The sequence below is a fragment of the Enhydra lutris genome, unplaced genomic scaffold (genome assembly GCF_002288905.1).
Source record: "Enhydra lutris kenyoni isolate GAN:26980312 unplaced genomic scaffold, ASM228890v2 scaffoldscaffold21, whole genome shotgun sequence".
NCBI classification, from domain to species: domain Eukaryota; kingdom Metazoa; phylum Chordata; class Mammalia; order Carnivora; family Mustelidae; genus Enhydra; species Enhydra lutris.
Genome location: NW_019154105.1, coordinates 57,346,333 through 57,359,868, shown reverse-complemented (window position 1 = coordinate 57,359,868; position 13,536 = coordinate 57,346,333). Strand labels below are relative to the sequence as shown.

General features: G+C 39.8%; 1 protein-coding gene across 3 annotated transcripts in view; it reads right to left on the bottom strand.

Annotated features, from left to right (window-relative positions):
* Positions 1–319: 319 nt before the first annotated feature.
* The window catches only part of LOC111149202 (transmembrane anterior posterior transformation 1), a 55,707-nt gene continuing 42,490 nt past the window's right edge, over positions 320–13,536 (bottom strand). The window contains exons 9-14 of one of the 3 annotated variants that reach the window (XM_022506148.1): positions 13,337–13,446; positions 11,220–11,279; positions 10,777–10,845; positions 7,896–7,972; positions 4,220–4,380; positions 320–2,459 (exon numbers count right to left, since the gene is read on the bottom strand). In XM_022506148.1, the coding sequence (XP_022361856.1) occupies positions 2,242–2,459; positions 4,220–4,380; positions 7,896–7,972; positions 10,777–10,845; positions 11,220–11,279; positions 13,337–13,446 (695 nt within the window). In that variant the 3' untranslated portion in view covers positions 320–2,241. Of the gene's footprint in view, positions 2,469–4,216; positions 4,381–7,895; positions 7,973–10,776; positions 10,846–11,219; positions 11,280–13,336; positions 13,447–13,536 lie in introns of all 3 variants that reach the window. The other 2 variants (XM_022506147.1, XM_022506149.1) reach the window with 2 other exon arrangements.

Sequence of the window (13,536 nt, the reverse complement as noted above, 5' to 3'; positions counted from 1 at the left end):
CTTAAAAATTTTTTTTAAAAAGCAAAGTTCTGTCTTGAACTCGACTCTCAGATGTGAAAAACACATTGTGTGACACTCAAAACACTTGTCAAATCCAAGTGCCTCCATTGGCTGAGAGACAGGAAATGGTCTTTGATCAAGTACCAGCCTTTCCCTCACCAGGACAAAAATCCAACATTTTGCCACCATTAAGACCGAGAGAAGAATTCAAATTAGACAGACTTGTCAGTTGTAAATTAGAAGTAAATTCTTATTACAGAGTGGGAAATTTACGTAAGCAAATATAACAGTAAACATTATTAAAATAAATTCAGTGACCTTTTTAAAAAAGATTACAAAATTGAATTTATTGAGTTTCACACAAGATGCACTTATAAAATTAGTACTGAATGCCATTTTAACAGAAGAAATGAACATCATTCCAAACTCCCAACAGATTCTGCAAAGGAAATGAAATCTTCCGAAAATGACAGCACAATAGTAACAGGATAAATTCAAGCTGAATTGACAGATATACCCAAATCATATTCTTGCTCTGATCAGGGCTACATTTGGCAAATTTTCTCCTAAACTAGTCCATTCATGTGGACACTGTTCCTTTTGGTGGTGAAGAGGAGACGGATACAAGAATTCTAAAATGGGACTCTGTTGAAACATACACAAAACACGAGTCTTTTCATTTTTAACTCAAAATACTTCCTGGTTTCACAAAAGCATTTCGGTACGATATCCTCTTTTACCCTACGTGAACATTAATCTTCCTATTTCGTTAGTTAATGCAAAACATTAAGATTCACTTCTGTATTTATACAGAAGCCAAAGAAGCCAAAACATTAAAGCGTGCATTGTATTTCACCCAGGAAAGAGATGGATCCCCTAAAATTTACCTTCTGCATATCATATGCGTGAAGTGTCAGCACAAGAGCTGAACTTCAGCATGAAAACATCAAAGGAAATGACAGTGAACAGCAACATCCGCACATTTTGAAATGAGACGCTATAACATTTTTACGAAAATGCAGAAAGGCTTCTCAAGATAAAACTGTGGTGGGAAATGACTTGGCCCATGATGAGGGCCACAAACTAGTAATTAAGCAGAAACGGAAATCTTGATCTCAAACAAAACCAAAAAGCACCTTTTGGTTGCTGTTCCCAGCGTCCAAACACACACCCCTCCTCCCCTGCAACCCCAACGCCGCGCTAGCAGCCCAAACACGCAGCCCCCAGCACAGGCACCGCCACGGACGCTCCACTCAGCAGGACTCCCGTGTTTTTAAGTCCAAGCAAGACGCTGCCCAAACCATTTAGAGTATTCACTTTAAAAAAAACTCTGTTAAAGTTGACACCTTTGGATTTTGTACACTGACAGTTCTTCAGCCCATTCAACACCAAATCCTTTTAACCGTAACAATTTATGAAGCAATTAGTTTTAAAGCGAAACCAGTTAACTATACATTAAAGTTAACACTGCTCTGCTTTTTCAGTATAAAAAAGTGCCTTTTTGTAAGGGTATTTCTATTTTATCCATTGCAATGGAACAATACACAGCTCACATTTTGCTTCAAAGAGTAAACTGAAAAATTATGAAACATTTTTCTCTGTGATGCAACCTTCAGTAATGAATATTTTTTAAATAAACTGGCTTAGGGTTTTTTCCTATAAAATGCTATTATTCATCATGAATTATTTTAGGTAGCCTTTTATTCTGATTAATTCAGATACATCTTCAAGGATTATTCTGGTGGTAAGAACATTTATCTTAAGTTTAATTACTTTTTTTTAATGCTTTGGCAGATGAAATACAGTTTGAAAACTGTTTGTGAAAATAGTACGGGACTGGAAAGGTAATGTCATGGGAAAAGCTTCACAGTTTTCCAGGTATATCCTTGTACTGAAGAGGCCTTGAGGCAAAATTCGATGTTCTGGAAGCGAGGACTGACGAAGCAGAGTGATTCTGACGTTTTGCCCGTGAGGCCCGGGGGTGACTGCTCCCTGCCAAGTAGGAGGGGATCCTCCAACCAGTCAGGTTTCCAGAGTCCAGGCTGGAGGTCGCTGCTTTTCTGCGGCTTGAGCGACAGCCAAACCCCATTACTGGAAGAAAGATATTAAGATTCGCTTTCCATTAATAATTTAAGTTTTTAAATAAATATTTAAGTGCCATTTTTTTGCATCTGTCCGTCCCGGGAGCGGAGCATCTCCTGCCCCGGGACTCTGCATCTTGGGCACAAGAGGCTGCAGAGTTCAGTCGATTCGGTTTCCACAGATTGTGAACCTGTCTACCTCTAACAAATCTTTCTTTGAGGATCTGTGCTTTAATTCAGAGCTTTCCTGCGTTATGTCCTTCTCATCGCCATCTGGAGTGGTCAGAAACTGATCAGAACTGCTTGCCACAAGTAACGGGATGACATTTTCCTTTGGATGAACAGGCTGGCTCGTGACGGAAGCGGACAGGTTTTCTTCTGTGGAAAAACAGATCCAACTAATTAGAAAAGGATTTTCCCCCCAACTTATAATATACACAAACTTACCAAGAGAGTAGTAATGGAAAGAAGTGTCCATCATCCATACTTTTAGGTAAAGCAAGTGATCACCAAATAGCCTGGGGCATGTAGAGCAGTCATAGTTTATAATGAAACTCTGAGGCTCCGCCATTTGTTTGATTAAACTTTTACAGAAAGGCTATTACGTGGATCCTATCACACAACTAACACCACTACCTGATTTTGGGAAGATGAGAACTCCCATACAACAAACTCCCTCCTACACGACCAAGTCCTAATATGATTGTTGCCCGAAAAGTCAGCACTGGCTGCTACAATCAGGACGTCAAGGGGAGGCAGACCCTAGGACATCCAATCTCTTCTGTGTAGACACCTTAGCAGCCCTGAGCATTCTACCTACGGGAAGTCCAAAGCAGAGGTCCTTTCACCTGGACCCCACTTCTTCTACCCCTTGAGATTTGTTCAGGCATCACCACCTCCAGGAAGGGAGCCTCTCCTGGCCCGTCCATGCCTGTCAACAACCCGCTCCCCTCTCTGCATTATCCACTTTTGCCCCCTCCCCGGTCAGTCTGTGAGGCCCTGCAGGCATGATTTCTTATCTCTGTATCTCCAGCATTGTGTATATTACCTGGCACCCAGAGGCTCCACGTACTTAAAAAGAAGCCATTTAAATGAAAAGTCACAAGAACAGATATGGAACAGACAAGGAACTGCCATTAAATGACAAAAACTAAATCAGTGTTCCACTTCTTCCTCCCAATCTTCCAGGCCAGCAACCCTAGAATCACCCCTTACTCTGTCTCTCCCATTGTGAAACTTCATCAGCAAATCCTGTGTTCTTCCAGATCTACCTAGAATCTGGCCAGCTCTCCCTACTCACACCACTAAGCCCCATTCTGAGCCAGGCAACCTCCCGGCTGGCCTCTGTCTCTGGGCTCACTCTCCTTGAGTCTCCTGTCCATAAAGCTGGAGAGTGATCCTTTTAAAACGTCAGCTGGATCAAGTTACTCCTTCTGCAACACCTTCCTGAATGGTGTCTGGACTGTGGTCTGATCTCCAAAGCACTCTACACGGACACTGAGACCCTTGTCTGAAATGTACTTCCCACCCGTGAAACAGATCCTTCCCACACAGTAAAAGCCACAGTCTGCATGGCAGTAAGGGGGCCTCTCTGACTCCTTCTCCAGTCCCTCTCCCATGGGGTGGGTCCACACCAGCCACCTGGCCTTTGTGGTCCCTCGGCATGCCCAGCACATGCTGGTTTCCACCCTGGGCCTTGGCACATGCTGCTGGTGGTCTTCCTGGGAAGGTGCCCTTTCCTTAGCTGGGGGAGCTCCAGACTCCCAGTCACATTCCCTTTCCAGACCTGGCTTTAGTTTTTTTCTACAGCATGACTGCCCCCTCACTTCCTCCCTGTCTCCCCAACAAGTCAGAATCAGTGCTGCCTTTCTTTCCGGCTGCTGTATCCCCTGGGCCTGCCGTGTAGCAGGCGCTCAAGGATCAACTCCTAGACAAGGAATAAATGTAAAAACTCAGAGCACTGCATTAGGTGTATCTGTGATGAGATCTAAAATATAAACATTAAAAACAACTCAGCAAAGTGAAATCAATTCTTGAAAGCATTGTGAAACTGACCAAATGGTGATTTACTAAGAAAATTCAGATCATTAACTCTTTGGAAAATGATTCATACAAGTGATGGAAGGAACCAAATGTACCTTGAGCGGGTTTACATTTGTTCTGTGATTTATTAGGTGGTTTGCCTGGTGCGCTGGCTGGAGGGGGATTAAACAACTTTTCTTCCATCTTGGCCTCCTTCACATACTGGCATGATTTCCCCAATAGCACGATGCTGTTAAGTACTTTCAGGGATATCAACCTAAAACCAGAAAAAAACAAACCACAGTTGGAATTCATCTCAATCACCGTGAATGCCATCCCCTACCACTGCTAACGAGAGGGCACGGGGCCAGGTGAGGAGTGTGGGCCTGGAAGCCAGAGGCCAAAGTCTGGGATGGGCCAGTTTCCAGTGAGGCTTCTTTACATCAAGGGAAAATGCCTGATCAATTCCTTTGTTCTCATTACAACAAGAAATTGTACCACTCAGAAGTTTTACCTGGTACCAAATTATTTAACATTTATTCTTTCACTGCAAAACAAATGTATTTTGTAAATGCAGATGAATAAAAAATAACTTCTAATCCCAGAGTCCAGTGTTACTCACTGTGACATTTGATATACTATGTTTTGATCATTTTTATGATGAGTTTATACTAATCTGTACTTTTTCCACTATTTAGGAATGGGGTCTATTTTACAAGGCAGTAGGGGCTGGAGTTTGGGGCCAGGGCAGATTCTGGATGCCCAAGTGTTGGAGCTCAAATCCTGACTCACTGCTTAGACCCTGTGTGGACCTGGGTGCATTTCTTAGCCACAAATCCAGAGATGATTCCAGTCAGTGCTCAGAATAGTATCTGGCATACAGCAATGTCAACCAATTTTGCTATTTTATTAAATGTTGTTGTTGTTTTACATAACAGTATATTATTATGAATATTTTCCCTACCAGTTAATGTTCCTCAGGGACATTATTTTAATATAATATTTCACTGTTTGAGTTATCATATAACAAAGCCCCACTAATGCCCTAAATTTCTGCATATTTGGGTTATTTCCAGTATTTTGTTTCTATTTAAAAGTTTCTAATTAGGAAAACTTAGGTTAAATCTGTATTTCCTTAAGATAACTGTGTAGATAGCTATGACAGAAGTGGAATTTCTGGGGCCAAAATGTATATGACATTTTAAGGTATCTGATACAAATCTGGCAAAAAAATTCTGAAAAAATATCCTTCAATCCTTCATGTTGGTATCTTCTCATGTATGGGGGACCTTAAATGATACCCCAGACCCCACTAACAGTGTTACTGTGAATGAAGAGGTGGCTGCTGTCTCTATGGCTGAGGTGAGATCCTGGCAATGACAGGAAACTGCGAATCAGTGGGGGTGAGGCTAAGGAGGGGCCTGGCAGGGAGGTCAAAGAAAGAAGCAAACGGGTTCCTTCACTGCCCCTAGATTCTCCCCTCCAGGAGCTAAGAAAGCAAATATCCAGGGAGGATCTCACATGGATCCACGACCCTAAGGATTTTCACATGCAAAACACTCCCCAATTTACCCTCAGACCCAACTATGCTCGGAACTCCTTATACCTTCCTTGCTTTCCTCATTCTGCCTTGGGGATATCTAACAAGATTTCAAACTTACTAAAGCCAAGCCTGAACTCTTGATTCCAATCCAACCTTCCAAAACACGAAAGAAAACCCCACAAACCCACACCTGCCTGTATTTTTCATAGGCTTCCCTATCGCAGAATGGCAATTCCGTTACCCTCATTCCCTGGGCCCCAAACCCTGCAATCATACTTGATTCCTTTGGTTCCCTTACACCTCACATCCCATCATTCACCCACAAGTCCTGTCTGGCTCTACTTTCAACATATGCACCAGCTGACAAAGTGTTAGCACTCCAACTGCTACCACTGGAGTGGCTGCCATAGTCCCCTGTCCCCAGGAGACCCGTAACCGCTTCCTGACTTGGCCTGAGGTCTGCTTCTTCTCTTGCCGCACTCCAGGCCATTCTCCACACAGCCGCCAGAGTGGTCCTGGCCGGAAGCCAGCTGGACCTAGCCCTCTTCTGCTTGGAAGCCTCCAGGGTTTCCTCCTTCCCTCAGCCAGAACCTGAGCCCTTCTGAGGGCTGCCGAGTCCCTTCTGTAACGTTTGGTCTGGACCACTATGCTCTGGCCACCGGGCTCCCTGCTGCTGCTCCTGTCAGGCCTGTCCTATGTCACCTCCTGCCGAATCTGCTATCCTCCCCGGTGTCTGCATGGCTTGCTCTCTCTCCATCTGGTCTCCACTGAACACCAGCTCACCAGAGGGGATGGAAGGCAGGTATTTCAGCTGTTCTCGATCTCCTTACACGACCCTATTTTTCTTCCTGATAATTACTACAAACTGTCACCTTACAGAGATTTGCTTTTCTAGTTGTTGCCTATTTTTCCACTAGAATTTCAGTGCCACAAAGCCATGGCCTTGGTCTTGCCCCGGGACCAGTGCCTGGTGCCTAGCAAGTGCTCACTGAGGCGTGCTGGCCACAGGAGGAGGGCAGAGGCCGCTGGCCTTCCTCCTGCAGGTCGGCCATGGCAAGTCTGCGGGGAAAGAAATGGAACCCGGGGCAGTGGGGAGACAGTCCAGCACTGTGTGCCAGAAGGCCCAACTGAAATCTGACTTGTCCACATTCAAGAGAGAGTCCTGGGATGGTGAGGTCAGAGAATAAAGGAGGCTTCAGGGAAAAGGCAGTCTGGGAAAGATTTTGAAGGAGGGGAGGATAATTTGGGCACTACCTTGATATAAAGTAATAAGGAGAAATGAGTGGAGTAGAAAGGTCGGTGAGAAGCTGGGCCTCCATGGACTATCAAGGGGAACAGTGATGAGGTGTGGGGGGAGGGGATGTGAATTTTCAGTCTTTCAGATTAAAGCATGTCCACTTTGGTGAATTACACACACACAACTGTAACTAAACAAAAGTTTTTCAATATTGCATACACATGCTTTACTTCCTAGTTTAGGTCAAAAGAAAAACACAACAATATTTTGTTAAATAAAGATGAGAGCAATTACAGCAACAGCCCTTGATGAGCAACGCACAAAGCCAAGAACTTTGGAGCGCTATGTGAGCATCTGCACCAGAGAAGCAGGATCTCATGGTATTAAATGTCAAACTAAGAGAGGTGTGTGGTTCCTTGAGCTTTAGAATCTGTGAGTCAGTCCCTGTAGTATGAAGAAGGGGCAGGCTCTAGGAGAAATCAAGGCCCTGGACTCCCTGCCTCAACACAATTTCCCAAGTGCTCAGTGTCAAACCACAGCCACCAATCAAGGGACTGATGATGTGGGTTGGGAGATAATGCAGGGACAGAGGCCTGATGGCAAGGGGGGCAACCTGACTCCTAGAACCTGGGCAAAACCTCGTTGGGGAGAGCCCCATGGATTCACTGAGTTAAAGATGTTTTTAAACATAGGAAAATGTCTGATTGTAATGACAGATTTTATTGTGAAAGGAAATAGGAGTGCAACTGAAATCCTAAGCAGAAAGAGCTTTAACTGATTTTGCTGAAGATTAAAATAAAATCTAAAGTGCTATTAATACTAGTACCAAACAGCAGCATATTTCACTGACTCTCACCAAGTCACGAACAAATCTGGAGGTATGTGTTGTTAAGGGAGCCCTGGGTCAGTGAGAATAGGTGGAGGGTGATTTGGTTGCAATTAACTTCCATTATATCTTGCATATATACTTTATTGTACAACCAAAAACATATTCAAGAATAGTTAATCTTACCCCAAATAGAAGAGTATGACACAGGCATAAGACAGGATTCCTTGCACTTTAATTGAGCTTGTTACAACTCTGATGAGCTAGCCAGAAACAAATCAAAACAAACAAAAAACACACAAACAAAACATATAACCACAGAGTTATTAGTTAATATTTAAATAAAGACTTCTCCATGCTGATTTCAACATTTTAGTTATACTCCTGTGGGCTTTGTTTAAATCCAAGCAAGTAGTCCTAGGTTTTTCAATTTGTATGAACATCTGGCTGCTTATGAAAACTTCTGAGGTAGACTTGTTCAGGCAAATTTAGGATTCCTGCGGTGAATGTCACGTTCAGCTGCTTGCTGACTCTCTGAAGTCAAGCACTATATCTAGGTTCATTAATGAGACATTTAGTTGTACCCCACAGAGATGCAAATCAGCTGATTTTTTTAAAATGAAAAATCACTCTGGAAAATACAAATAAATCCATCTTGCTGCGTGTGTGCCCATCAGAGCTAAAACCACATAGTGAGCACTTCCTTTATTCTTGCTCTGTCTTTCCTTAACTCTTTTTAGGAACCCACAGTGACTTATGGGAAAGAGAGAGAAAAGGGAGCCTTAGGAGCTTTGTACTGTTAAAAAAAAATGAGTAATATTACAGCATTGTCCCTGGAAGTGTGCTGAATAAATCTTGTGGGTCTGTCACTGGAAAATATTTATACATTACAGGTTCGGCTCAATAATGTGTCTGCATCTCAGGGTCTAGGGGGGCTACCACATGGAAATGGAAAGTCTGGGAAAATAATGGGCCTTATCCAGCAATGTTGCTATTATCAAGTGGAACTCCACTAGAATGTCTTAAATAAATACCATAAGACACATTTTAAACCATATTTTACAAATGCTTTTAGTAAAAGAACAACTGGGTAGAGATCAAGGAAACTGCCACATGTTCACTACAGGTCCACTACAAGAAGACTGATATGGAAGTCCTTGTCTCTGTCACAGGCTCTAATGCAGAGATAACCTGCTGTACAAGTATTTGTGACGGAAGTTAATGTGGCTCTAGGATTTTACTGATTAATAAGAAAGACAAGCCAACTGCTGCACTCAAGGCTTAAATGATTTCATTTTTATCTAATATGTTATTAGTAATTTTATGGTACATATGTCCAAAGCTTAATTTCCATGAGACATTAATATATCATTTCTTTTACTTTTCCTGGATATGATTTCATTTAAGGGAGAAACACTGCCACTTGTGGGCCTTAAAGAGGCCTTGGAGTATTCCTCAAGGCTCCTAGATGGCTGCCAAAGCTACGGGGTCACTTTGGAGCTCTATGAGTAAAGTGCTACAGGAGCAGACCTGCTGGATCACTGCCTAACTGCACGATCCCCTCTGAAAATGCGGGAGGTTCTCCAAAAGCATTTCACTAATCAATTATTAGCTAAACTTAAATCTTGTGGTACATCAATCATAAAAACTCATTTAAGGAATAAAACAAAGGCCAGAGAAAAATTTTTAAAATGCTAAATTAGAAAATCCATACTAATTATGAATAGAGTTTTCTGGCAAATAAATTACTACTAGTTATTATTTGGCAAACTAGTGCCACATTTAAATCCAATCATTTAACCAATCCTTTAAAAATAAAAACTCAGTCAGGCAACCTAGGTTTATCCTTATAGTATATGTATCATGTTTCCAGTTGTAGGTAACAAATGTAGAAAGATTTAACATTTTATCAATTGTTTTAACAATTTTACTCTTTAAAATATTCTGTTTTTCCAAAATTCTAGGAGCTCCTTTTCCCAGAAAAAGAAAGCTATATTATTATATAACAAACAAGTTACTAATAGAATTGAAAACATTTAGGATGTGGTTGTCTGGAGAGTCACAATGAAATTTACATAACATTAAATCTACTAATCTCCCAGCCTTTAAAAAAGGTCAGGCACGCTGGGCTAGATACAGTTGGTATCACTTGCAACTTCTTTATACATGTTAGTTGGCTTCCACGACACTGCATCTACCTGGGAACTCTAGATGTCCTTTGGCAAAAAGACGATTGCATTTGTTTTGATGTGAGACTAGGTAGCCAATGAGGAACATAATCAAATACAGGTATGGCCAGCAAATCTTAATTAACAAACATTATTATGGCCTGCTGTGGCTAGTAACTTTTTGCAAGGCTGTTCTGAGCAATTCATTTAAATATTCAAAGTTGGTGACTATTTTTTGGATTGATTTAATACATTTCAGTGCTAATATTTAATATGTATACATATTTTTTCTGAGTATAACAGTAAAAATTTTCATTGTAAAAACTCTGGAAAAATTGTAAAAAGTGACTATAATGGATAGAGACTATGTCTTCATTTGAGTATACCAAAATTTATTTAACCTATTTCATGACTTTCAAATTTCTACTATTATAAATACCACTGCAATGCATAATCTTGCCTATAAATCATTGTGTGCTTTTTATAACTATTTTCTTAGGATAAATTCCTAGAACTCCAAGTACTGCATCAAAGTATAATACTGTCAAACTGCCTTTTAGAAATGTTGGATAGACTTCTTATACTTCCGCTAATACATGCTACAGTGGTCGCACCAATGCCTACACTAGACATTTCCATTCAAAAAGAAAAATCTCTGCCAAATGAATAAGCAAAAATGAGTACTCTCATTACTAGGAAAGCCATTACATAAACTATCTGTTAAAATTACTCATCTGTTGGACAGCTCAAAATCCAAAAGAATAATACCATAATTTAAAATTTCCTTCCAAGTCATTTACCTTTAGTCTGTCTGAAATAAACTTCTCGATAATCCGTTTGTTAATACTTTATTATAACAGCTATCTCACTGTAGAAAAGCAAAAAAAGTATGAACTTACTAGAACAGCCAGTGGGAGAGGGATAAACCCCATCCTCCGTGCCACAGAGTCACTGTAATCAGTATATGCCTGCACAGAGAAAGGAGAGAAGGATTTACGGCATCGAAAAAGTTCACTTCCACTTACCACCAGCAGATGTTCTCAACGGGTGAGGCTATGCACAAAAAGAGAACCCAGCAACTATTATGTAATTGAGTAAAATGTGGAAATCTAAATGTTCATTAAGAAGTTCTAAATCCAAAGTTGTATAACAATATGCTACAGAAATCACACCTTATTTAATATTAAGTACTGTCATTATTTTACTAAGTTACAAATATAGTGTCGAGAATAGAGATAAGTAGGAAGTTGCAGTTTATGCAACTTTCCCTTAACCAATATTCCACGCTAAATTAAACCATTGTTCAGGTAATTTTGTACTATGTATTCAATATAATGCTTACATTTTTCTGTCGACTGCTAACAAGGTCAAAAGCAAGGCTGGCTCTATATTCACTGTAGACCTAAAGACAAATAAAAGTGAAATACTAAGTGATATAGTGCAATGTATAATGTACAAAGACTTAATTGACTTTGTAGGTGAAAACGTTTAATAATTAACCAGGGAAAAGGTGCTGATGGCCAAGCAGACATCTGGATAGTGCTTCTCTGTTTTCCTACAGTAAAGGTAAAACAGCCTCAGCCCCAACTGTTATGTTCACAAGCTTTTTGAAGATTTTTTTTCAAAGAGGGATAAATAGTCAATGATTATGATCCTGAGAGTTTAGAATCTGGGGAAGAATGGTTATTTTAAGTAGTATAATACATATAAAATAATTTTTAAATTTTAAATGCACAGTTTAAAAAATTATTATTATGATAATGATGTATCATTCAAACAATGGGTGCTAAGCAAGATGTAAAACTGAGTTCGAAGAGGTAACATTTACAAAGGCACTGGAAACTGTCATTTCACTAAAACTGCACTAAGTACTTGAATCAAGTTTATTAATTTTGCCTTCAGATAATGAGAAAATGATCCCATGGAAAGCCAACCATTTTGTACTGAGGAAACCAAGAGAGTCAACAGTGAAATTACTTGATCAGTGCTTTACAAAAGAGTACAAAATCTTATTTAAGTTTATTAAAGCATTCAGAAACTCTTAATCAAATCATATTCTAGCAATTGCAACCACATTAGATTTCAAATCTCTGCTTTTTAAAATAGTACCACAGTAAGACAAAGTACAACCCAAATAAAATCTAGGAAACTGTCCAAATGAATATTCATTTTGGGGCTGAGGTAGGAATGGGGAAGGCACTGAGAACTTCCATGCTTTGTGTACAATGGGCCTACAGCACACATCTATTTGTGGAAACTCCACAGAACGATGGTTGAAACATAAAGCAAATCTCCTAAGTGCTTTCACCAAAAAATATAAGGCTCTTGTCTTCTACAACTTTTCAGAAATCTATAATCACAGAAAAAAAATCAATTTTTAAATACAAAATACTTAAAAAATCTAGCCAGAGAGAAAAGGTTTGATAGTCTATGCTTAAAAAGAAACAATGTGATTTTTAGACGTTTTTTAAGTACACAGACTATGATAGTATTAACAATTTATCATGATTCTGAGTTAGAGACATTCTACTCCGACCTGAAATACTACCCAAACTATACTTCGACAAAAAAGTATGGAACCAGGACTGTTCAGTATTTAAATAACATACTTTCTGTAGTGTAACAATTTTTAAAAATTTAAAACTGTAATTCTAACTTCAACGTAATATTCTTATGTTAATAAATGGAATAAACATAGCTTCATTTTACACCTTTATAATATAAAGCAGAAGTCAACATTACTTAAATAATATTAATATTACTTTTTACATTAATATTACTTTTCATAATTACTATTTTTTGTTTTTTTTTAATTTAAATTCAAGTGAGTTAACACATACTCTTGTATTAGTTTCAGGAGCAGAATTTAGTGATTCATCACTTACATGTAACACCCAGTGCTCATCCCAACAGTGCCCCCTTTAATACCCATCACTTACTTATCCCATCCTCCACCGACCTCCCCTCTAGCAACCCTCAGTTTACCTTCCTCTCGGTTTCTATCTTATTTTTCCTTCCCTTTCCCTATGTTCAACTGCTTTGTTTCTTAAATTCCACATATGAGTGAAATCATTTGGTATTTGTCTTCCTCTGACTTGTCTTGCTTAGCATAACACACTCTAGTTCCATCCATTGTCACTGAAAGATTTCATTCTTTTTGATCTGTGCATTTGTGTGCGCACCTTCTTTATCCATTTATCAGTCGATGGACATCTGTGGCTCTTTCCCTAATCTGGCTATTACTTATAAAGCTGCTATGAACATTGGGGTGCATGTGCCCCTTCAAATCACTATTTTTGTATCCTCTGGATAAATACCTAGTAGTGCAATTGCTGGGTCATAGGGTAGTTCTATTTTTAACCTTTTGAGGAACCTCCATACTGTTTTCTAGGGTGGCTGTACTAATTTTCACAGAAGTCAACATTAAACACTGAATTGCTTGCTTATTAAAATACATACATCTGCGGTAATGTCATTGAACTTGGTGATAAAGGCATGTTTTACAATATCCACAGCAGTTTCTGATGCAATCACCATACAGACATCTGGAAACAACACCCAGAGGTGATCTAAAAAGGACAGGGAAAAGGAGACAATTAAATCTCTTACTATGAATAGAACATCTTAAACCATAATATCACAGGCTGCCATAGAAAGGT